General features: G+C 36.1%; 1 protein-coding gene across 1 annotated transcript in view; it reads left to right on the top strand.

Annotated features, from left to right (window-relative positions):
* Positions 1 to 25393, top strand: part of LOC110464414 (cholesterol 7-desaturase-like) — a 39233-nt gene extending 13840 nt beyond the window's left edge. Inside the window, exons 3-7 of the mRNA XM_021519615.1 lie at positions 11530 to 11718; positions 18776 to 18963; positions 19236 to 19481; positions 19939 to 20112; positions 21092 to 25393. Of these exons, the coding sequence (XP_021375290.1) occupies positions 11530 to 11718; positions 18776 to 18963; positions 19236 to 19481; positions 19939 to 20112; positions 21092 to 21259 (965 nt within the window). The 3' untranslated portion in view covers positions 21260 to 25393. The remainder of the gene's footprint in view (positions 1 to 11529; positions 11719 to 18775; positions 18964 to 19235; positions 19482 to 19938; positions 20113 to 21091) is intronic.
* The last annotated feature ends 2219 nt before the right edge of the window (positions 25394 to 27612 follow it).

Raw genomic sequence — 27612 nt, 5'->3', positions numbered from 1 at the left:
CTCAGGTAAATCAGTCCTGGTTTTGAATCATTTTTACCATAAAATTGGTCGAGATGTTTCGAGTGGTAGTTTCGGATTCTTTTAACTGATTTCAGTGAACGAACGCTAGATAGTAAACTTCTGTGACTGCCTGTCAAATTCTCAGAAGACACCTTGTTGTTTTCTGTATACGATGTTTACCATTAAAAGCCGTATAGCTCCACCTAGATAAAATACAGTACAGATACATTACGTCGACACGATACCGAGAACCGCAACACACGTATCTTAAAGTTGAAAGACAGTGGTTTGTTATTATTATAAATGAGAATACACTAAAAGCGTATTCTACATATATTTGATTTTCTTACAAACAAGTGCTTTAGTTTCGTACAAATCTATGCATGGGGTTCGTACATTAACAATTTTCACAGAAATCATCTCAAGCGTGGCCTTCATACATATACTATACATGTACATCGGTTGATAACTTTCGAACAGAAGAGACACTTTCGTTTGAAGTCGTATATTATTAAAATCATTATAAAAGATCTTATGCCAACCAACGCATAATTGCCATACGAACCGAAGCTTACATTTCGCCCTACATGCCCGTATTGAATGCGTGAACATCTACACACGTAAACGTGACGATATGTAATTAATCAGACCAGTTATCGATCTACATTATAAAGAGTGATTATTCACGGCCAGATCAATTATTTTATAAATATGTAAAACGCATTCAACTTTCACGATTAAATATGCCTACGTCACTATTTGCCTGATTAAAGTATACCTTTTTTAAAAAAACGTTTTCGAGATTTCTCTTTAAAAGGCAAGCCACACCCCTGTCCATGTGTATGCTTCTAATTATGGATCAAATTTGGACTCTGCTTTATTTATTTTGGAAACCTGTCCGTCGCCACCTATTTATTGCAATTTGGTTATTCGTTCCGCTTCGTTGAACATTTATAAAAACGCGTTAAATGAAAAACAAATTTGTTTTGAATTTTTTAAAAGGGGAAATGGCGTTGAAATATGACACGTTTAATCCACACAACTGAAATATATGAAGTCATGAAAGGCGAAGATTATATACAAATAGTACGATAGAATGGACCCCATCGCTGCTTTGACAACAACGCTATGAACTAGGGTGCTGTATTGACAACAACGCTATGAACTAGGGTGCTGTATTGACCGGCGTGATGAGACATATACTAAGAGGGTATTACTCTTCCATTCGTATTCATAACATTGATTTGATATGTATTCACACGTGAAAAGGAGGTAATAGTGTATCACGGTGCATTGAATTTCATATTGAACCAGAGTACATTGTACGTATACGTATTTATATATTCGTTATGCATACTTTAAAATAGCGTATGTAATTAGTAGATGTGCTAATTTATAGAACATGTCGGTAATCAGAAGGTACATTCTATAGACCCAGTGAGTTATTAAACCTCGAACATTCTTCGTAAGACAAGCTGGAAGACTGAACATAAGGAGTACCCTATACAGAATTCCAGCAAGGACTGAGCAGTATAGTCAGTTATCCGCGATGTGCTCGGATACAAGTATCGATTCGTTCGTGTCGGCATGGACGAAAATCGGTTACATCCATCCGTTATATACAGATACATTGTGTAGAACTATTTTGCGTTCATACCGGCATTTGTGCTTAAAATATTTGCAGTATTAAAGTTAATCTGTCACCAGTGCAAACGGCATTTCTGGAAAACCCTATTGTCATCTAAATATTGGCTTCTTACGATAGTCTCGTGTTGTGCGAGGTGGGTGGGGAGTCGTCAAAATGGCATTAATCTAGTTCCGTTCATAGCCCTTTGAATACAATATATATTCTGTTAATTTTTATATGGGGAATTTGCAACGGAAATGTAAAATTATGAATTCGAACGTGTTAACAGTTGGCAAATTTCGAAAGACGCATCCAGTAAGTATACTCGTAGCTGCGTTTTGACATTTAAAACGTGTCATAAGTTCAACATGATTCAGTCAATGAGACGATTAACGCATACATAAACGTCACCATTTTTTGTTTTCAAACATGGTTTATGAAATTTATTATCCCCCGCTTCCACCGAAACGAGGATATTAATTTGAGTTTGTCCGTCTGTCTGTCTGTCTGTCTGTCTGTCTGTCACGCTTCGTTTCCGTGCAATAACTACTAAATGTTAACCGATTTTCTTCAAACTTGGCCACAGGGTTAAATGCCTTAAGTGCTAGGCTAAGTTTGATGACCACTTCCAGCGGACTATATTTAGCGGAGTTATGGCCCCTTGAATAAAGAAAAACGTCATGATCTGATGTTTCTGTTCATTAACTCTCGCAAATAGTATCTGATTGTCTTCAAACTTAGTAATAGGGTTCAACGCATTAAGGGTTCGGCCAAGTTTGACAACCACTTTAATCGGGCTCCATTTGGCAGAGTTATGGCCCCTTGATTACCGAAAAACGTCATTGTCTGCAGTTTCCGCTTAATAATTCTAGCAAATATAAGCCAAATTCCTTCAAACTTGATTACAATGTTTGTGTTCCTCTGTATTTCCACCCATCTCGGCCACTCTTTGGTTTTCGTGTGATAATTGTTGTAGATATTGTTCAGATGTTTCAACCAAATTCCGTATGCACATCCGACTCATTTTTTTTTTTCATTATTTTACAACAATTATGACACTTATATTAATCACTCTTATTGGCCCGGAAGCGCGTGGGGTCTTAGTGTGTGAGGGAACCGGAGTACGCGGAGAAAACCCGCGTGGTCGGGCAGGTGACCGCAACCTTTTCACGTCTGATCGGGGAATCGAGCCCCGGCCGCCTTTGTGAAAGGCAAGTGTGCTATCCACTGCACCACCCGACCACCCTACAGTTAGCAAATGCTTTCCGTAAAAAACATGATGATTACACACACAACTTACAGACGACGTAATAGTTGTTTACGGTGGAAGCTTTCTGATAACATGATGAAGCATTTCATCCCAGATATTGCCCCCGCCAAGTTCCGTCCAAGTCAGTGCCCTACCTTCATTTGTACTGAGCTAGCGAGATAACACGAAGTTAAATGTAAATTATAGTGACGTTATCGCTTGTAACCGATTTACAAGATGTAGGACAACTTCGTACCCGTTTTCCGCGCTGAATTAATATAAGCATTCAACATTTATGGCATGCTGTGGTTGACATCCGTTGTTACAGTTTTGTGAGCAGACCTAGTAAGTTTTCCGGGATCTTGTTGTTGACGACTTCACGATAGCAATCAGTTTGCATGTTTTCCCGTTACACGTGATTGAGTTTTCCGTCGTTGCCCTGGCAAGAGAAAAACAAACAGACAAATAAATTCAATGGAAAGTAACCCTATACACAGTGTTTACGATTTCTTTGAGCTATATCTGTTAGGGTATGTTCGTTCTATTTACTTTATCACAACACATGTGTTGCACAGTTCATATGGGTATGCATGATATTGTATTCTTCAGCACACGTGTAACACAGTTCATATGTGTATGCATTCTAGTATACTTTAGCACACATATATCACACTTCGTGTGTGTATGCATTAGTGCACTTCAGCAAACATGTAGCACAGTTCATATGTGTATGCATTTTAGTATACTTTAGTACACGTATATCCCCCTTCGTGTGTGTATGCATTAGTGCACTTCAGCAAACGTGTAGCATAGTTCATATCGGTATGCATTATATACTGTATCTCATCACACATCTAGCACAGTTCATGTGTGTATGTATTATATACTGTATCTCATCACACGTGTAGCACAGTTCATATGTGTATGTATTTTATACTGTATCTCATCACACGTGTAGCACAGTTCATGTGTGTATGTATTATATACTGTATCTCATCACACGTCTAGCACTGTTCATATGTGTATGTATTATATACTGTATATCATCACACGTGTAGCACAGTTCATATGTGTATGTATTATACTGTGTACCCATGCATATGCATTATTATTGTTGGTATTGAAATAACATTTACATAGTCCCGGTTGTCCGTTATCATCCTACCACCCTTTTATTCGATACCTAAATAAGAAACTTCGTCCGCAATAATTTTATTTCATTAAAAAGACATGCGGGATGTGTGTTCGGCCTTGTGTACATACATGATATATCTTTGTGTAATGTACATATATATGACAACTCCTTGTGTAATGTACATATATATGATATATCCTTGTGAAATGTACATATATATGATATATCCTTGTGTAATGTACATATTTATGATATATCCTTGTGTAATGTACATATATATGATATATCCTTGTGAGTGGAGCAGTACCTATAATAAATACCAGTGTTAGTCTCTTTCCGTGTGCTGGTGACGTAATATCTCGCCGAACGTTGTGATTACTACTTTTGTGTAGGTACAGTTATTGCCATACGAACGAGACTAATCACAATCCCATCAGCATGTACATGTATTGTCGATGACATTGCGAATACCAGGCACTTTGGTATTGATTGTACAGGTAGGGTTGATACTTTATCTCGAACCCGTAAATTGAACATTACGTGACATGGTATTTTCATTTAATATTAAGCACCTCGATTCATTTGCTATTTCGCTTACACCCAAATATATTAAGGGCAATTGCTTTTATCTCTTGATAATTCCTTCATGCGTCTCCCTCATTATTTTGTAAAATCATTTTCAATGTTGAACAAAAGGTGGCATTATTGCAAGGTTATTAATGTAATGGTTTTATCGAACGATTGCATGTTTATCAATTCTCGATATCAACGGAGCGTAGAGATAACATGAGCAGATAAATCTACGCTGCTGACCTTTTTGTACCGAAGTCAATAAACAGAAAAGGATTGGTCATTTGAGTCAGAATTTGATTTGTCTGGTGACATTAATGCTTATACTACATTATATCGAATGAAAACGTCAGAACGTAGAAAAGAATGAAGAGACACCATTAAAAGACGTAAATTCATTATCTTTACGAGGAAGAAGCACGGCTTCTTTAGAAGGTATTCAATGGCTGATCAGGGTGAAAAACTGTGGGTCTTCAAACGAGGAAATTCAGGAAAATTAACACGGAGGTATTCTGTAGTCACGGAAACCCCATATGGTTAAGTACATTCGTACCTGCCATATCTCAAACTCAGCATCACCACTACAACCTTGTGACCAAGAGTGGACCTAAATTGTGTGAGCGATCGATATAGTTTTATTGACGAAGAGTAAAACAATAAGACATATATATTAACCATTGTTGCTTTGTCGCCTTGCCACTGCTTCCTATAATTGGCTTGTTAACTGCTCAAATCTGGGATCGAATGCAGCAACAAGTCACGTGTATTATCTCTCTCAATAGACCTTAGCCTGTAGGCTTGTCATCACACAAAACTATAGGCTGTAGGTTTGTTATCACACTAGACTATACACTGTAGGCTTGTCATCCTACTTGACCATATACTTTAGGCCTGTCATCATTCTAGACTACCGACTGTAGGCTTGTTATCACACTAGACTACCGACTGTAGGCTTGTTATCACACTAGACTATAGACTGTAGGCTTGTTATCACACTAGACTATAGACTGTAGGCTTGTTATCACACTAGACTATAAACTGCAGGTTTGTTATCACACTAGACTATAGACTAGGATTGTTATCACACTAGACTATAGACTGTAGGATTGTTATCACACTTGACTATAGACTGTAGGCCTGTTATCACACTAGACTATAGACTGTAGGCTTGTTATCACACTAGATTATAGACTGTAGGCTTGTTATCACACTTGACTATAGACTGTAGGCCTGTTATCACACTAGATTATAGACTGAAGGATTGTTATCACACTAGTCTACCGACTGTAGGCCTATCATCATACTAGACTCCAGACTGTAGGCCTATCATCATACTAGACTCCAGACTGTAGGCCTATCATCATACTAGACTCCAGACTGTAGGCCTATCATCATACTAGACTATATACTGTAGGCCTGTCATCATACTAGACTATAGACTGTATGCCTGTCATCTCACTAGACTATATACTGTAGGCCTATCATCATACTAGACTACAGACTGTAGGCCTACCATCCTACTATACTACAGACTGTAGGCCTGATATCATACTGGACTACAGAATGTAGGCCTATCATCATACTAGACTACAGAGTGTAGGCCTATCATCCTACTTGACTACAGACTGTAGGCGTGTCATCACACTAGACTATACACTGTAGGCTTGTCATCCTACTTGACCATATACTTTAGGCCTGTCATCATTCTAGACTACCGACTGTAGGCTTGTTATCACACTAGATTATAGACTGAAGGATTGTTATCACACTAGTCTACCGACTGTAGGCCTATCATCATACTAGACTACAGACTGTAGGCCTATCATCACAGTAGACTACAGACTGTATGCCTGTCATCACAGTAGACTACAGACTGTATGCCTGACACCATACCAGACTATAGAATGTAGACCTGTCATCACATTAGGCTATATAATGTAGGCCTGTTATCACAGTAGACTACAATCATACTAGACTATAGAATGTAGACCTGTCATCACATTAGGCTATATAATGTAGGCCTGTTATCACAGTTGACTACAATCATACTAGACTATAGAATGTAGACCTGTCATCACATTAGGCTATCTCCTGTAGGCCTGTCATCACATTAGACTACAGATTGTATGCCTGTCATCACAGTAGACTACAGACTGTATGCCTGTCATCACAGTAGACTACAGACTGTAGGCTTGTCATCACACTAGACTATACACTGTAGGCTTGTCATCCTACTAGACTACAGACTGTAGACCTGACATCATACTAAACTATATACTGTAGGCCTGTCATCACACTAGACTACAGACCGTAGGCCTATCATCATACTAGACTACAGACTGTAGACCTGTCATCACATAAGCCTATATAATGTAGGCTCGCATCACACTAGACTACATACTGTAGGCTTGTCATCACAGTAGACTTTAGACTATAGGCCTATAATCATACTAGACTATACACTGTAGGCTTGCCATGGTATTAGACTTTAGACTAGGTTTGCATTACAATAAACATATGTGCAAAATATCTGTTAGAACAAGCTTATCACGTGACTGACTTCAAAATATTTCTCTCTGTTGTTGAGTTTAAGTTTTACACAGACATCACTGCGTGTTTTGATACCTAAACGTTTCATCGACAGCCGTCTTTGATGCCAACCATTGCAGTAGCGTATCCGGATCCGGTAGCATGTACGCGTGCTTAATTCAATAAATATGTGGTACATGGTAGTAACGGCAACAACGCCTGCATGCGATAGGAAGAAACACGATGGTTATCGAACGGTCCCGACTTCTTTGACTGCAAAGCTTGCAAGCTCTTGAGGTTCACCGATTGTAATCGTAAACATGTTCATAGAACATAATGCTGTTTAAACTCATTTGATTAATGTTGATCATTTCGCGATAAACGTTTAAGTTGGACGGTATTGTTTGTTTGTTTGTTTGTTTGACGAGAACACTTCATCTGGTAGCTTGACACATCTGTGTCAACAAAGCTGCAATAACGATCATTAAAAAGATTGAAAAAGAGGACATGATTACAAAACACATTGAGTAGCATAATATTGTAATCTAAAGCAAAAATGTATAAAATTATTTCGCTGCGTTGAATAAAATATTGCATAAAAATCGTATTTACACAATCCCTTGACGTGATTTTCGTTATATGACACATTCTACTGTTGCTCTCACTTGCCATTCATAGTGGATATCAATGCCAAATGGAACGTGGAAAATTCAACACGAAGCACGGATGTGCCAAGTGAAGGCGGTTAATTGTTTTACATTACCATTTTTATTTCACTTTCATATTTAATGGCATTTATCAAAATAAAGACTAAACCATTAAGCTCAAATGAGTGTAAATATCGTGTATATCTGCTCAATGAAATTATCAGCAATTCTGAAGAGTGAAATCTTTGTTGACGTCATAATAATGATAACGTAAACAGGTGTGCCATGGCAGTCATGGACGATATGAATGTCATCTAAACATGGAATGGTTATATAGTTGCGATTCCACAGAGATGTAAACATCATTCTATGTCACCGTGGGACATTATTCAACATAGTGCATGATATAGAAGAAGGGCATATCACTACATTAAAAGAGCAGAAACCGTTTACTTGTGAATTTACTAATTATAAACAGTCTGTAGTCTACTTAGTACTAATTGTAGTATGTTTATATCTGCACAGGGAACTTGTGAATTTCGAAGAGGTACGCAGTATGTTTGTTTGAAGAACAAAGAACCAATCATTTTTTATTTCGTTCAAGGACACACTACGTCGCGACTGACCAACCGTGTGAACTATTTTTATCGAAATAACAAGGGCTTGTCGTCTGCAAGGCTATATATTTATAACTGTTTGTCTTAGACTGGCATTTTACAAGTTCAATATATATACCTTGTCAAATAGTCCTGTCTAGAATATCATGAAATTGTAAAGTCGTGGCCTGCTTGTTTTAAAAATTCTTCAGATATCTTATGTAATATGTTTACACATGTTAAATTTAGCAAACAACTTTGACAACGTGGAGTGACTCAGAATTTATCTTAGATTTCTTATCTTGATGTCTTCAAAATATTAGACCTGCTTCTATCCCACCGCTTGTGTATCGCAAAATGGTAGCTGGTGTGGGGGCCCCTGCACAAACGCGGTTATTTTTCATTGTCTTCTACGAAGAGGACAGGAGCCAGACCAAAATTGATATCTTGTCCCAATTTCAACACCTAGAATGTTTTGCGTATTCTGTCTTCGTTCTTTCCTATCTAATTTCTCTTTCCGACAGTGTCTCCCTAGGCACTCGTCCTCATACATAAGGATGACCCTGGCTCTTGCGAGGACGTAAGAACTCTAACAACCAAAAGTACTAGTGCAAGGAAAATAGTGTCTTCTTCAGGATATTTACACATGCTTATGCATTACAAACAGTATCCAGTAGGTACCGTATAATAAACAGTTACCTGTAGACATCATACTTATTTCTGTAACATAAATATCTTCAGTCAGTAATACAAGTTTGCATCTTAGATCCAGGATCCAACGTTAAATTATATCTACTAAAATACGTTATTAAAGGTCAAAATTGGTGAGAAAGAATCAGTATAAAATATTTGTATTTATCAAACATTTTTACAGTCCGTTACCTATACCAAATGCATTCACACGTGGACACTTGTTTGATCTTGGGTCGAATATTAGCAGGCCATTATTGAAGTTTGGAAGAAATGGTTAACTAAGTAACTTAACAAATATGTAAATAAGAAAACTGGGTCACTTCTCTGTAACCTATGGTAAATTAAGAATGGTGAGTCAAGAACTATTTTCAATATTGGATAGCTTATATACATATATATTCATGGTCAGAAATCAGGTGACCCTTGAAAAGTGAGGTCGATCTCAATATCAAAATATTTTCCTGTTGCCATCAGAAACGTCTATTTGATTTGACTACGGTAGTTAATGTGTACCAGTTACTGGTGAGGTAGGCTTTACATAAGAAAACCATTCTGACACTGGGGTAACTTTAAACCCACTTAGTGTGTCAGAGTGTATAAATAAACCTTTGATCAATAGGTGCAAAGTGCATGTGATACTGGGGCAACGGTACGAACTGTTTCTGACTTCGGGGTAACACACTCCCCCCTGTCAATACAAACGTTAAACAATAACATTATACAATACTATGAGACGAAGGGCATCAATCATAATGCCAGTGACCAAACGTATGGGATTGGACAGGTGTGGATATACATGAACGTTGTGATCTGACTCAACGTGAACGCTGCCAGGGATTGTCAAGTCGATAATGTATCACATCCAAACTACACTTAGTATCACAACACAGTTTCACATTTACACAGTTTCACATTTAGCAAAATATGATTTTTGAAAGATGAAAAGGTTGTCCGTCGGAAGTATTGACGGATCATATTAGCTTAGGGAGTTTGATGACATTTAGATAAAACCAAAAATATTCCATTACGTCTCGTCTGCCGGATGTTATATACAATTTATGCATTTAGTTTTCCTACTTTCACAAAAAAAAACCAAAAAACCTGTTATACAGGTTTCATAAAAAGTAACGACAATTTCAAATAAACCCCTTTTCAGGATCGTAAATGTATTGGATATACATTTTAAAAATACATGCTTTTAGTATAAATGTTTTAAATAACAGTGATATATAACCTTAGCATTTACAACGAAATGCCACGTGTATTTTTATCTGTTTATAATGTGTTTGTCCTTTCATCGAGTCTATTCGTCTTGTATGCTTGTTCGCATGTATGTAGATGTTGTAGATTACGATACCCTCGGTGATCATCAGTGTCGTTTTTAAGAGGTTTGAAGCGCTGACGTTAGCTTCAACAAAACGAAGAGTTTCTGAGCAGCTCACTTGCGCTTTGACCTCTTCAGAGATTCATAAAGGGAAAACACGAACGAGTCCCTGCTGAACACCGTGGAAGCACAAGGGGGCTTCTTAGTATATCTTTGTCATCTCTTTTCTATATATTTACAATCACAATGACTTTAATGACATTTCATATTTTTATCTAGTATTTATATTCATGTACATAGTGAATGTAGACAGTGTTAAGAATTATACACCGAGCTATACTTGTATCTACTGCAATGATCGCTATTATGTATACTACAATTCAACATACCTTTCACTCTAGAAGACATCGCAGGGGAGATTTTTCATGTAAAATGATCTTTTTGTATTCTGATGGGAGATTCCATCGCTATCTTGATGAGTAATCGAGGAAAAACAAATCGCTTATCATATGTACCAAGGGTCTGGCGGGACGCTAAGCACTTCATTTATACGAGTTTTCATTACTCTCTCTTTTTTTTAATGTACTTCTGTATAAAGACTTTGTCTCATTTCTCTTTTATAATTGATTTCAATATCCAATATTTAATCGTATGAATTGAAAAACACAGACAGGACGTCATATGTATCATTATCGCACCTCGGACAAAAATGTCCAAAAACCATTGGTTTAGAGCTATCACGTGGTGACCCTCTAATTTTCCATAGAGGGTCAGTAGGATACCATTATAGGGCGATATGGCCGCCCATTGCTCACCGCTTCAAAACTAAAACAACAGATACAAAAATGAACAGAAATGAAAATGATGTTATGCATTACATCATTTTCATTTTAAGCAAAAGGGGTCCTCGATGCGATAAATTCGTTATATAGCCAGTTACTAACCCTCTACAGAACCATAGAGGGTCAGTTAGATGTATAGGAGGCTCGGGCTCCGCCCTCGCCCCCTATAAATCTTACTGACCCTCTATGGTTCTGTTTTTAACCAAAGGGTTTCAGGAATCCCAGCGATGTTTAAACATATTCGGCTTACCACATACATTCTATTACCGTAAATGACGTAATACTGTACATGTTTTTATTTAGTTTTTATTTTCCAGGTCTTCATTTAGCGGTATTTCGTGGAGAAGATGGCGAGAGTCACGTGCTGGATGCCTACTGTCCCCACATGGGGGCTAACCTAGGGATCGGGGGCCGCGTTGTTGGTAACTGTATCGAGTGTCCGTTCCACGGCTGGCAGTTCCGAGGGACAGACGGGAAGGCCACCAAAATTCCATATGCTGAGAAAGGTAAGGTTTTTTACTTCAAATAAAGAAATCAAGTGCAAAATATTCCTTTTCTGACGTAAGACGATATGGAACAAATAAGGATGACACAATGAATCTCGTGTTATAAATATAGCATTCCTTGCATATTGTGTGAAAGTTATGGTAAAACCTGATTCCTCATTTCTTAGTGCTTGGTCCTGTTTGCATACAATGTATATAAACATGGCGACCAAATGGCATATAGTACTTTATATTGGATCATTCGTTCGTTTAATAGTTTAGTCACACACCACCTAAACAATAATACAGGCATGTAATTATGTAAAATTGTGTAAAAAAAATCACAAAAACAAACAGTAAAATGATGAAATTTTTTAGAACAAACGAAATCCACGTGTTTGTCATCTTATACTGTCCTCCCCCATTTTGTTTACCCCTCTTGCGTTCATGATATAAGATATGAACAGAAGCTTGTCATTTCCTTACAAAATTATGATGACCCATGAAGTAAATAGATATAGAATATCAAGATGGTGGAATTTTAGATATTAACACCGATAATGGCAAACACGATTATTTGTTTTCTATTTTAAGCACGTCTGGAAAATGTCATAAAAGATTTAAGTCGTAATATTCAATGGGAGAAATCCCAGGTCGTATTGTTTAATGGATTGTCATAAAAAATGTCAAGGAGTTTGTCTCATCAAATTACTGATTCGGGACCTCCTTAACTACAAAATAAAATCACAACATGACACGTTGTTCGAGGATAGGATTAACTTAATTTAAAACAAGTCTTTTCTATACGCTATAATATTAATTCAGACAATAGTACTTTTAAGTATTAGGTACAGTTATACTTGATACAATAATACATGTCTCATGCCCAGTGTCCTTTAACTATTTCAATACGACCATCCATTGAACAAATCACACTTTCGCAAAATATCTTTCAATGGAAATGTAACAAATGCTATTCTTATCCGAATTAAAAGATTTTTCTATAAACCCTGTGACGTATTTCTATTATATAAATAGAATATATGAATTGGTCAACGACTTAAACCGTTTATATGTACCAATTGACGTCAGTGTGGTCATGAACTGGTCAGTCTATGCGGGCACGAACTTGTCGTTAGGTCGAGAAGTAAGGTTATACTATAAACATGAACTGCAATAAGAAAAATTCGTTTTATTTTTTATTCAAAACAGGTTTTGATGTTTGATATTTTAATAATTTTGAAAAAAGGTCAGAAATCTAAATAACGAAAACAGTTTTCGTAACAGTGTTACACGATCCATCGAGTACCTTATTAGTTAGGCACACTTGTGGCAACAGAGGATGAAGTCAGCGCTATGGAGAGAGTTATTATTGATCCCTTTATATGTCATGTCTACATCACCAGCGCCTTGGGCTTGTTAATCGTATGTAGTATACGTACAACAAAATAACCCCGGGCACGGGATCAGGTGTCAAGAGGCCTTAACATCAGTAAACCAATGATTGGTCAAACGCGAGTCGATTGGCAACAGACGAGATCAGAAGTGGGATAGGTTTCATTATCTTTGTCGTAAAACTGTTTTATGGAAAAGAGGAAATAACGATGAAGCTTTAAAACGAAATAACATGTGGAATGATTTTCTGTGGTCCGTGTATTTATAAGGGAACGTAAACAAGAAGACACAGAAAAACTTAAAGGAAAACAACATACGGATCCCACAATGTGTCGCCAATAATCTGATATCAACCACACAATAAAGATTCAAGGACTTAGTATACGTTACATATCTGTTATCATTTCCGATAAGAATGGGAACTTGTTGTAGACAATTTCGTGACGTATGCCATCATGGTGGAGACTGATTTTTCATATAAAGAAATGATGTCACCATGGTGACTGACACATTACGTCAACGTTGATTGAAGTATCTCAGGTCATACCTACCAACCCCAGATATACTAAAAGAGGGTGATGACCCTCTTTTTAAAATAAAAAAGAGGGTCATAGCGCGCGACGGCTTTTTTTCGCAAGAAATATAAGAAAAATAGATATTAAATTATAACTTAAATATTTTAATGATGTAAAAGTTACATACTTCATTCATTGAACTGTTCTTCCAGCAGAGCTAGATTATTCTCATCCACAATACCAAATTCAAAGCTGAAAAATAAAAAGATTTGTCAACAACAACTTATAAAATTAACTCATGATAATATATATGATACTGTGTTTTCACAGACATTTTTTTATGTCAATTGAAATGGTCCTGACAATAAGATGTCACATTCTGCTCATATAAAATACCATTTTGTTTCTGTCATTGAAAATGGTCCTGACAATAAGAAGTTGTACCCTTCTCATATAAAATATCAGTTTTATACGAGTAGGGTTTGAACTCTTATTGTTAGGATCATTTTGATTGACAGAAACAAATCATCAAATGTCTGTGCACGTTTTTGACTAGAGTGCAGAATGCAGCGTTTCGTCCATGATCGCGGGACTTTATACACTATAACTCATTTTCCTACGACATTTGATATGTGCACAATTATCTTTTCTTTTAGCATTTCGTGAAGAAGAACCTGCAAGTCCCGATAATGACTTCTTCCTTCAAGAAGACATAACGTTACCTTCAAAATACGATCTATTCTACGAAAATACAATTGTAAAAACAACTCAATTATTCGTTAAAACACCTGACTAATTACTTGTAGGCAATTCAGTAACAACAGTCTTTATATAAACATTTGTAAAAACAGTTCTAGTACGTATATAAACAACTCACAACTTACCTGTTGGTGAGAAACGGAAACAGGAAATAGATAATCTTTCTTGTGAAGAAGGATGGAAGAGTCTAGAGAATTCCGAGTGCCTTCAGTTACTTCTAATATACGAAAAGATTCCGGGTGAAAACGGGTTAAATTGACGAAACCCGGGTCAAAATCGTAACCCGGCGGGTGAAGTTATAAAAGCGGATGAAGGGCTAAAATCCCGGGTGTAACCCGACAAAATTGGGTCACTTGGCAGGTATGTCAGGTTGAAAACCCTGACAGAGTAGGATAATGATCAATAGGATGGATCGGTTAAGACAACCCTACTGCTTAGTTTAAGTAGTGGATTAGTCTTGACGTGCAAACTTATTAGGCAGGGGAAGCTGATGTGTCACTACTAGGGAAATATAAGACAATTGAAGTCATCGGAATTTTCATATAGTTTGGTAGTAAGGAGATCAGTATTGTTATACTAAAGGTTAATATCAGGATACAAAGCTGACCAAGAGTAAATTGAGCTATCGTTAATTGAAACCTCTCTGGAGGATAAATAATATGCAGCAAGTGCTCGCTATTCGAGGTAGACCATCATCAATATATAAAAGGATCAGTAAAATATTGAAACTTCTTAAATTAAACCTTGTAATAATTCAGCATCATGACAATGAAAAAAACAGAGATAAAACCGGGTGTATATACAGTTCACATTGTCTGGTACAATATCACACCCAAGGAGTCTAGGCAGTTAATACCTCTTCACCACGGAAAAACACACGCACTACAATAAGGTATGCTTTGGAACGTTCCACGCCAAGGCCGTTCCAAGACGCAACAGTTAAACAAACACGCTAAATCAGTAAATATGTAGAACATTGAAAGGGTTCAATATCTATCGGGGATTAATGATAGTCACTCATGCGTCTATTTTAAAATCCTCTTGACTTCTGTCTTGAAATAGGTGATCGTGATTTAAAATCGTTTGCGATTAGGGCAAATCAATGATTAGTGAATTTAAACCAACTGTTTTTAGTTCATGTGCAAAGTTTCGGTTATTTCTCTGTAATGAAGGAGAGACATGTTCTCAGAATGTCTAAATATCCTCTTAAGACCAGAAAGAACCTTTATTACCGGTCTAGTGATACAACAACTAATAAAAGCGGTATTGCACTGAGGGGAAGGAAAAGTACGGTGCCATTAAAAATGAAGAATGGAATCGGTCCTTTTTCCTCATAAATTATCTTTAATCAACAACCCCTTCTTTGAAACATAAATTACAATACCATTCCCAATATAAGATTTTCGAATTCCTTGTTATTGCCATCAGCTTCACGTTCTTGGAGCAGGTTAGACTATGCTAAAATACCTCTATACTGTAATATCTAGTGTGCACGTAATGATATTACAACACAGTTTACTTATATTTAATTTTACAATTCATGCTCATTTATTGTTCATGTACTTGTCCCTTTAAAATATTTGCCCGGATTTTGTGAATTAAAATTTGTTAAGATTAATGTAGTCACTAAATAGTATAACGCTCAAGCTACACTAAGCAAGGCAATAAATACTGTATCATGTATCATCGACTCCTAAATACACTATTTCCGTTTCTTTCCGGAGAGCTAAGTGTTGATATATATCATACCTACGATTACACTAGCATGTATATCTATTGGTTTATCAAATGTATAATGGCTTTATAATATTAATAAAAACGTAACAGTTTGGCTGGTTTCAGTCACTAGGGTTACATTTACATCGTTCATCAAAAGGGTTAAGTTGATATCATTAACATACTTGAATAATCAGACTGTGACATGTTGTCCAGGTAACTACAAGGCAGATTTCGGTAACCAAACTAAACATTTAACGATGAGGTATCGGGTAAACTACTGTGAAAACAGTTACAGTATGAAGCCAAATATTGCCCATGTGATTCATGCATGGACGGAAAGGATCATTAAAAATACATGATCTCCTTTAATTGATAAATGGACGCCTTCGTTTGACTACATGTTATGTAGATATACTGATACAGATTTATCTGAATGATCTCATAGACATCCCTAGATTATCAATAGTCTGACCGTAATACTTGGTATCAGGTGCACCGGAAGATAAGTCCCGCTTCCTTCTCCGTTACTACACTTCCCTTCCCACTGGGTGGCATGAGCGTCTAATCTTTTAGCTAGACGTATAAGCACGTCTCTTGACTGGTGTTCTTGAGTATCTGTTGGATGGCTTTCTGCTAGGTATACAACCCATTTACAACTCGCCGTTTGATCCGCTTGTAAAGCTGACAAATCTTTTTATTCAGTATTATAAATCAAAGCTGCATATTAAAATACAGTAACAAGTTACACAGAATGAATCAATTACTGTTAGCTTCTTGTTTTATATGCAAACCATCCTATTTTATCACACAAAAACAGAGAACCGATTACCATTATTAAAGCCTTTTCTTCAAAATTAAGCAAACTGTCACGAAACGCGTCATAGACATATCGGCCACATGTAGAGTTTTGCATTAGTAACAGTTCAATCGGTTTAGTTTTAACTAGGATAAGCATTTACAACGATTAAACATGCAGAGCACATAAGGTTTCATTAAAACTGCAGATGTGGACGGTTTACAACAGGAGGATTTTAACATAGAATGATCATAATAGATCTTTAACGAAGTTTTATGATGATTGTAAATGATTTGGATGATGTTTGTAATACGTTTACTCCGTGTGTTGTCGTCTTTCTTGTTTACAACATGGCTTGTAAACAAGCGTCCCTTGGTGCATCAATGGAAGACATATATAATATGAATCTCTGTGTGTATTACCTTTAGCTTTGCTTTAATTGTATCACAAGTTTGTCATTGCTGTGGTGGATTAAGATGGAGGGCGCGGAAACATTTCACGACTAAATTTTAAACTTTTACATGCTATATTTCATGTGGTTGAAATTTCTGTAAAACCACACAAAATCGAAATGACATCTCACCAAAATTTAACGCTTTTATAGGATTCTTATAAAACACTTTAAGGTACCATGAAGTTTACTACCACTTGCACCTATTATCAAATGTTTGTCAGTTTAATGGATCGATTCGGTACAAAACTTGTATTTAACAGAATCACAGTCTGTTAAAATATTCATTCGACTTGCTATTATGTCGAAATTAAAGCGAAATTTATACAAGCATCAATTAAAACCTAAGACCTAAGCAAGGAAATAAAGTATAAAAAATCATCTGACAATTTTCCCAAGGATAATGACTTTTAAGCCAGATAACTGCTTAATCTTCTGTATAAAAAGGGAGAATACTCCCTGTAAAAAATCTTCACGTATGCGACCTATCCATATACTTTACATATCGACCAAGGAGAAATGAACCATGCAATAACGAACATTAACTGTTAATTGGATATGTAACCATAACTCGTTATCTATATATCAAACACAACTTTCGATAAGCAAATATCATTCAATATTTTTGCTTCATCAGACATGAATTTTCAGTGAATTAACTAATTTAGAAGACATCTTGACTATGAATATGGATTTATTATATATACCTGTTTATTCTTCTTCTTTAGAAGACAAAATGACAATATCTATTTCATATCATAAACCCAAAACTGATATTTCAAAATATATACTGTAATATATTACAGTAAATTACTGCTATAAAGTTAATTTTGGTACATTTGGATACGAAAACGTGTCAAAAATGAGCGTAACACATTTGAATGCACCTACACGTGTATGCTCGTCTGACCATGCTTCATAATATTGTAAACCAGAAAGTCGCTGTCGTAAAATCAGACAGATTAATCCCTACAGTTAGAAAATCCCGAACAAACCACCAGTTTTCGTATCAAATTCCCCACTCAAAAACCCAGACCAGAAGGGCATCATTCTTCGAACTATACCCGAGTGGAATAAACTCCCACCTGACATTATTTCGAGCTAGTAGTAAAATGCAGTTGAGAATTTTTTCATAAAAACTTAGGGGCTGGAATCCAGTCTAGGCACATGTTAGAATTATGGAGATGTAAAGTAAGGCCTGTAGACGTTGGTAATTTACCCATATAAACACTTTCTATTAATGTGGTGAAATATGATATTTAATTCTATTTCAGCGCTATGCTTTCAAAATGCTTTTCCGATTATGTGTGCAAAAATGTCATTTTATTTTTTATTTTTCCTGCATTAAGTAGATGTTACAATGCTGTATTACAAACATACAAGTGCAAACAACAACAGTGAGTTACATGTTTAGAATAAATGTGTTACCATACATTGTTGCAGTGCCAGATTTTACCAAAGTGAAGGCGTACGTTTCCAAGGAAACAAACGGTTGGATCTATCTATGGCACCACGCGGAAAAGGAGCACAAAGATGTGCCCGAGTGGGAGATCCCAAATCTGGACAACATCAACAATGGCAGGTGGACGTACCGAGGGCGAACGGAGCACCACATAAATGCCCACATAGAGGTACGTACAATGACGGTTACGACAGGTGGACTGAGGGCACATGTATGAGGGCATGAGGCTTGGTTTTCTGGAGAGCGTTTAATTGTGGTTTCCTTTTTCTTCATGGTCGAATTGAATTATGATTATTGGAATGTTTCATCTGGAAATTTAATTACAACCGCGTCATGATTTGTTGTGCTGTTGTGGTGAGTACGTTTCGAAAAATGTACATGTGTTTACTTCACATGTGTTCGCTAACACCTCATGAACTTATCGTCTCTATTTTTTTCCAGGAAATTCCCGAGAATGGTGCTGACGTATCACACCTACCTCAGGTACATGGTCCTATGATCTCGGCTGGGGTAGATCTGAAAGAAATGTGGAACACATTTTGGTCATTTGGACATCACAAATGGACCGCGGCATGGGAACAGAATCCCGCTCCAGAAAAACATATTGGAACTCTTAAACTCACACACAGTCTAAACCTGTTCGGTAAACACTTGCCGCTCATCGATATGGACGTTCGGGCACAACAGGTAGGTAAATACATTGCTCGCACGGCTCAAGCCAGCTCGATGCATTCACAGCTCTTTTATTGAATGTCAGCGATACATTTCGTTCAAACATCAACCCTGCATGAACTCAATATATATATTGATGCATGTAAACAACATGTTAATATAAAAACTGTGTTTTATATTACAAAGGTTATGAATATACTCATTACTCTGCATGATTCCCATTACGAATTCATTTTTACTCGCACATGAAATTGTGAGCAAAGCGTTTAATACAATGTCGCTAGTTTTAAAATAATTTATAACGCGATCAAAGTCAAGACGCCCATAAGATCTGCATCACCAGATACGTAACTTCAGATTTTCCCTTAATTCCAATAATGCGCTCCTATTAAAACATAGTTCTATGTACATGTATTTTTGTTCTACGTAATGATGATCTTCTTCTTTTCAAGTCTAACATTATTAATTTCAGATTGGTCCAGCGATTGTTTATTTAGAGTTTGATTCGCCAATTGGGAGCGGTGTATTTGTACAGTCGCTCACTCCTGTCGAACCAATGGTGCAGAAATTAGTTCACAATATCTATATGGACAGAAAAGTACCGACGATAATTGCCAAATTCTTCATGCTTGGAGAGGCACTCCAGGTAAGGCAGAATAATTGACATGAAATCGTGTACCATTAACGCGGTAACAATATGGTTATATTCTTGGTTGTTTATTTATTTATTGGTTTCCGTGGGCATATGTAAACATCACCCAGGCAGTTATGATATACATCTTGTGTTCATAAAACCGCTACTAGATTATATTTTGCAGCGAGGTCAAAAACGTTAGCAGCACACATTGTTCTGAAACTCGATTTCTACGCTTCATTAAAATGGAAAACATTTTTTAAATAAAGTATTTCACTTAAAGTAGGAAATGCTGTTCAACAAAGAATTTGAGTTTGAGCACGAATACTGTACTCAGCTTATACATGTATATTTGTACAATATTATATTGTGATCCTGTTGTAAAATTGCGTTACTTTATGAAATATCTAGGTTTTCCGTACAAAGATCATCAAGATTGCATTTTCAGACGTAAACTTCACGACAAACAACATTTGCGGAACTGTTATAGAATTCATCGTCAGTGTCGTCTATATAGCAAACAGATTTTAATATGGTGATAGAGTAGGAATTGACAATGACTGGTGCACCCGCTGTCAGTATAATGTGACCGGGCGGAATGCTGTGCTGTGTGCCTTCGGCGTGGTATTTCAGTGAGATAGCACTATAAAGTCGGCATCAGATCCACGCTATCACAAAGAGGCAATAACGCCAGCATACCCTGTCTCAATCTCGCATACACGAAAGCAAGCATTCATAATACACATGGAGACATGTCCTTAAATGACCTTAGCTGTTTATAGGACGATAAACAAACAAAAACAAAAACAAAACCCCAGATATTTTAGAAGTGAAAATAGGTATTCGCAAAAATGAAAGGATTGACAGTATCAGAGTCGTCACAATATAAAACGATACGTTCGTTAGTATAATGTACATCTAGAAGACATATTGTTTATCACTTCGTGCCTTTTTCGTCTTATATAATATATTTACCATCTTATTTTTTCAGGTTGAACGGGACGTGATGATATGGAACAATAAGACGTTTGTTAGCAAGCCAATGTTCGTTAAATCCAAAGAGGATAGTTTAATTGCCAAACATAGACGGTGGTACGCACAATTTTACACGGAAAACAGTCCTAAACTAACATTTCAGAAAGAGTCAATGGAGTGGTGAGATGGCGGATGACAGAAGTACTAAATATGAGTTGCTCAAAAACTGTTTCTGATAATGTGAAAAATTTCAAATCGTTATGACACAATCAGACCGATGAGCTCAGATTAATCCGAAACGTAGTGTACGTGTTTACAAGATAATACAGGAGAAAGTGGTGAAATGGTAAAACCATTCTAATACTTGAATTCTTCCACAAGAACCAGCAACGCGTAATTAGTTTCAACATAAGACAATTCATTGAAAAACTGTATATATTGGATTAAGTGTGATGAATGAAAAGAAAGTTTTTTTGTGTCGATCAACGATTAAACAACTCCCGAGTACAAAGAGAAGAAACAAAGCAAGCTCCTTTATGGGCATCTATACAGATATGGATATAACGTCCGCACCAAGTCTAGACACAAGCGAACTGTGATGTGAAGAATACACGGAGAAAAATATGTGGCATAATTAAGAAGAAAATGGAAGCATGATGATGAAATGTGATATATATATATAAATAAATGTTTACAGTAATATATACCAAAGTAATTAAGTTAATGTACAAGTCGATAATACATAAGTAATTAAGTTAATGTACAAGTCGATAATACTATCATAATGGTGTATATAAAATATAGATTGATAGGTATAAAGTATTATTAAATTCATTATCAATACCGTATATTACACGGGATGTTAGCATAATAGCCTGGCATATTTCTGGAGTGCGGCATGATATATTACATCGCTGTAGTCATGTACAGCTGAATGTCACACCAGCGTTCTACATTCCCTTTGCACAGCTTCCAAACTAACCCACCAACACAACATGTTGTGAATCAAAACAACAAAACCTATATATATATGTAAATGTTTACAATTACAGATTGTTCTGGCGTCTTTCCGTCATACAATTGGAGGCTAAGCATGCCATGACGTCAAATTTAAACGTTGACGGGGATTTTCGTACGGTTTCCCATCAAAGTACATCGTCTGACGGAAATGGCCAGAGCAGAACGTAATGATATTGGAAAACGCTACATTATTCCCGAAAAAAGTTATTTTGCTTGATCTGAATTATGAAGCAACAGAAACCAGATAAAAATGATAAAAATACTGTTATGGAAGTAAGTATTTTCATCATAATGCATATTCCTAACTTTTCTGACATCATAAAACCAATTTACTTGCACGTTTTTCCCGAGATAAGCATTGTAGAATATATGCTACGCATATGCCTTCTAGTTATGAATTGAAACAAGAGTATACACAATTCAGCTAACATCAAGTTACGACCGCTGATGTTATTAACAGTACAATAAGCTAATTGCCAATATCTTCATATCGAGTGTAGGTGATTTAAGTTGTATTTACTCTTTAAAAAAACAATAAAGATAATATTGTAATTTTCGTTTTGATTTGTATTCCTAAGAAACAAATTGTAAAATAAATGTTCGTCTACTTAAATGCATTATTAACTAATGTATTTTCAAGACCACGCAAATAAAAAGAAACGTTTGTTAATACAATGTACTTAAAAGGCAAACCAAATGGTCGATCAGATCACATGGCTGTAACAATGATGTGTCACAGCTAGTTCTGAAGAAGGAGATTCCAAACAAAGAATAGCCAGGGATTTATCTTTATATACAAAATGAAGTGGCAAGTGTTACCTGAATGAATTGTATCACGTGTTGAGATCGTCAAAAAGTTATGAGAAAGCATTCAGTTTGTTTTACCATTAATAATTTAAATCCTTCAATTTCATTAATTTAGTTATGTTTGCCAAGTATTTTTAAGACGTTTCGAGTTAGATAACATGAAAAACATCAATCATTCTATACTATTTACCTATTTATATAACACCCAGTGCTACGTGCGTCTCTACATGTTTAAACCACTTATATTGCTGTTCGTCAGTCTTCCGTCAAAATGATGCTTCAGACAGCCCCTGTGGCTGTTACAACCTCAAACTAACCTCATATTACTTACAGATCCAGCGTTGACGTTTTGTTACCTGTATATGTTTACAAATAGTTAAATAGAAAGTAATTAGGATTTTCAGTTTTGAGATATAATGATCACGGTATTCGTGTAGATATCAATAGTGTGTGTATATGAGCGTATAGAAAGATGTATACTTCACTGATGTTTTGTACAGAACGTTCACGGTTTATATTTATACCCGGTTGTTTTATTCACAATTAGCCTCAATAGTGTAAAACATTCCTTCATCATCTTAACCTTTGTCTTATATACCAGGAAACGTTCGCCAAGTCAGATATTCACCATGCACCGGTAAAATCCATTTTTACCCGGTATAATTTCGCCCTACACATTAAAATACCATATATGGTATGATTGGTACTAACCTACTGCGAAGGACGATAAAGGTGACAATTAAACAGCGGCGCAAATATTCCCGGTACACAGTATTTACTTACGTATATGACAAACCCCTTGTCTTTCAGTTAAAGTTAAAATACTATTTTTATACTACTTAAATAGCGATCTTGTTCATCATACCTCTGACCAGCTCTTACCCACATCCATATTCTTAAAAATGTTCATCACTGATTAGGGCGCCTCCTCTAGGCAAATTAACAAAAACACTTTTTGTATGAATGTTGAACTTTGTGCCAATTAAATACCAGTATGTATGTTTCACCTAGAATTAAACAGTTGTATAAGCTCCAAGCTTATCACAATAAAACTAGCCCGCGGTATATATAGATGTACCACGTGTATGGACCAATTAAGGTATATACTTCTTCTTTAACTAAACGTCGAGTTGCCAATTTGAAAACGGATACTCTCTGGACACACCGATTATATTTTATAATGATAAACATTGCTTGGTAATAATGCTATAAGTTTATCATATCAAAATATCAGTAAATAAGATAAAACACGTATTTTATAGAAAAGGAACAACAGGATTTATTGAGAGTATGGAATTGTTACTAACCTTTCAGAAAGATAAAATCGAAATCGATCGGTTTTTTTAGATTCATATTGTTTCAGCAACTGTAAACCTTATTTGAATGAATCATGTCCTGTGTATTGTCTTCGCTGTATTAATGATGGCATATTAATATATAACTATTGGTAGAATAATGCAGATACGTTAATATCACATGATTAACCAACATGTACATTTTGTATGTATAAAATGTAACTGATGTAAACTGAGAGTGTGTGTGTGTGTATTTATTGACTTGAGAGGTTTAAATGCATTGTAAATCAAGGCGAAAATCATGTAGTACCACAAATAATAATGAAATAATTCGCAATTCACATGTTAATTTAAGTATGAAATAGAAAACAAAGGTTTCCGTAAGAGCCGACCTTCTGTGAAATAACTTGAACTTTTTGCGATATTCTGATCGTTATGAAAACAATGTACATGTGTAGAAATATATCATACATATATTTATTTATGGGTGAAGAGTGGTTGCATAAATGTACGTATGTGGCAAAACCACTGATATGACGAACCACCAATGAGACTGACAGACTCCCTTTCTCTAATAGCATGGCATATGTAGATAGAACGATAAGCTCCCGCTGGTAAAGGACAGTTTAATATAGCTGATGAGAAGTCAATGAACGAAATATATTACTGTTACGCAGATAGGGCATAGTTTTAGAAGTACATTATGTAGTATTGGGCCTTTTAACCGCCTGTCATATATTCTTTTTAGTTCAAGGAGTTCCATTCCAAAGATGCATAACATAATGAGTTGTTCTGTCCCCTATATATTTACAGATGGTAAAAACCTAAAATTGAAACAATCTTACAAATAGAACAGTACGTCCCATTAAATATCGCATTTCAATTTTAAAATTTCAGGAATGTTCCATCTAGTCAACTGTCACTCGACATTGCAAGATGTCGTGGAATTCGTTCACGTGAATATGCTTTGATGTAGAATAACGTGTCTGTTTTAAACGTAGTGACTAGTGTATTCATGATTGTTTTTGTGTTTTTATTTTTTAGCCTAATTCACTAGGTCAAGGTAGTTACACAGTGGCTTATTTTTGAAATAATTTGCAAACAATATCACGCTTATGTACCTTCTGTTTGGCTGTGTTGTAGTGACACCCTTCTGCTTCAAAATATATAATTTCAATAAACGGATATAATAACAAGCTAAAATTATTTGTTGTATGTTGAAAACAGGGGGTTTGAGCTTGCATTTTCAGATTAATTTTGAAACCAAATGCATAACATTAGGGTGACTGAGGTGTTATGTACTACCATCAATTCATTAGCCCTTGTTTCCTTTGGCCCCGACACCAGACATTTTGACAGATACAGACAGAGGAGCCAGAGGAAACTCGGGCTATCATTTTCTGTAATTTCTTAGAGGTACAATGCCGCTAGCTTTCGCTATTATTTCTTATCAACTGGATAAATCTAGCATTTCTTATTTTTCTTACAAAGCAGAAGTTATTAACTTTCTGTTACATAGCACAGCTTGGGAGTCTGTTGTCAGCGTTAGTATTTACAAGACAGATGCCTCTTTTTGACCGAGAAACTAGCTAATCAACGTGTTTTACTCTATGATTTACATTTGTCAAGGTTAGTATTTACAAGACAGATGCGTCTTTTTGACCGAGAAACTAGCTTATCAACGTGTTTTACTCTATGATTTACATTTGTCAGGGTTAGTATTTACAAGACAGATGCGTCTTTTTGACCGAGAAACTAGCTAATCAACGTGTTTTACTCGATGATTTACATTCCGGAGAAGTAAAATACAACCCTTCTCCGAGTTTGTATAGCACAGTTCGAGGCCTGTTTTTAAGTGTCAATATCTCTAGATAAGTGTTTTGTTGACCGATAAACTATTTGATCAACGTTTTCTACCCGTTGATAAGTTACGTTGAGGAGATTTTCGGTCGTGATCATATGTCTTTATGTCCAGCTGTGAAATGTCTCTTTGATTGAAGACTTCTGCATAGAAGATCGCTGTTGACTACACTTGTACCATAAGTTGATGGAGTTGACAGGATATATAACTGTCTCCAACACTTCACAGGTGCATTCCCTTTGAACCAGGGAAATGGTAAATGTCTTAGCCTATCTAGAGCACGACAGTTAACACGCGCTAACATTCCGAAAAGCGTCACCATCGCCTCATCACTTTATATAGTGAAAACTGGGTGGTATCCTCAGGTTTGTCATACGTGTCAGCAGCCTGTGATGATGGCGGCTGCATTGGTGTCTCCTTTACAACAGATGTTTACGATAGGAAAATGTAGGAGAAGAACATAAAAGATTCTGTATGATGCAGGCGAAGAAATCTGAACATTTGGGATAAGATGTTTGAAGTCTAAGAACAGGCAACCCTTGAGCTAACTTTAAACATTAGGATTTCTTGGTTAAAAGTTATCATTCGGCATCATACAGACGTGACATGCATTGCAGGAGTAGTTTACCCCTTTTGGAACCTCTGGTTTTCTTTTTCTCTTTTTTTTTCTGTGGTAATTCATTACTTTTATGTCTTTCTCATTAGTCTGATGTTGTCTCAGTTTCTGATGTGATGTCATATTGGTGTCCGATTTTGCTCTCCTTTTCCTTTGGATAAATCCTCGGCATTTTATAACAAAAAAAATATAATAATATATACACCCCAAATGTGCCAAAATAATAACTTTTTTTTGAGTAAACTAGAACACTGAGAGGTCAGTAAGGGCCCCATCTTGTGACAATACATCCCCAATAATCATCAAGAAACAATCTGCCCATATAGCTGAGCTTGACGTTTGACATTTGGACTTCAAAAAGAATAGCAAGGAAGCAAAATATACATTTTACATGTACTATGATGTGAGTCTTGTTTCCTTCCACCTCCACCTTTGCTGGGCTAACAGAAATGTAAATACCGGTGCAAATACTGTTAGATTTGATTTGTTTATTTCACCTTAAATATCTCCTCCATCAAAAGCCGGTGTCAAAGTAAGAGATCCAAACGACTTTGACCTTTAACCCAGTGACCCTGATCTTTGGTCAGTTGACTTATTCTTTAATTCCGACCAACTTTGCTTCATAATATCATCACAAAATGTTCATCATAAACTTGACCTTGACCTTAAACCTTTGGACCCCGTAACCTTAGGTCAGTTGACTCTGTGTTAAGTTCTGAACAACTTTGCTTCATAATAACATAAAAAAAATGTTCATCAGTGAAAAGATACAATATTTGACATTGACATTGACCCAGTGACCTTGACCTTTAAGTCAGTTAGTTGACTCTTTGTTAAATTCTGACCAACTTTAATTTGCTTCATAATGTCATAACAAAATGTTCATCAGGGAAAAGATAAAAAAATTAACATTCACCTTTGACACAGTGACCTTGACC

The sequence above is a fragment of the Mizuhopecten yessoensis genome, unplaced genomic scaffold, assembly GCF_002113885.1.
Source record: "Mizuhopecten yessoensis strain PY_sf001 unplaced genomic scaffold, ASM211388v2 scaffold10987, whole genome shotgun sequence".
Taxonomy (NCBI): domain Eukaryota; kingdom Metazoa; phylum Mollusca; class Bivalvia; order Pectinida; family Pectinidae; genus Mizuhopecten; species Mizuhopecten yessoensis.
This window is presented reverse-complemented; position numbering and strand designations above follow the sequence as displayed.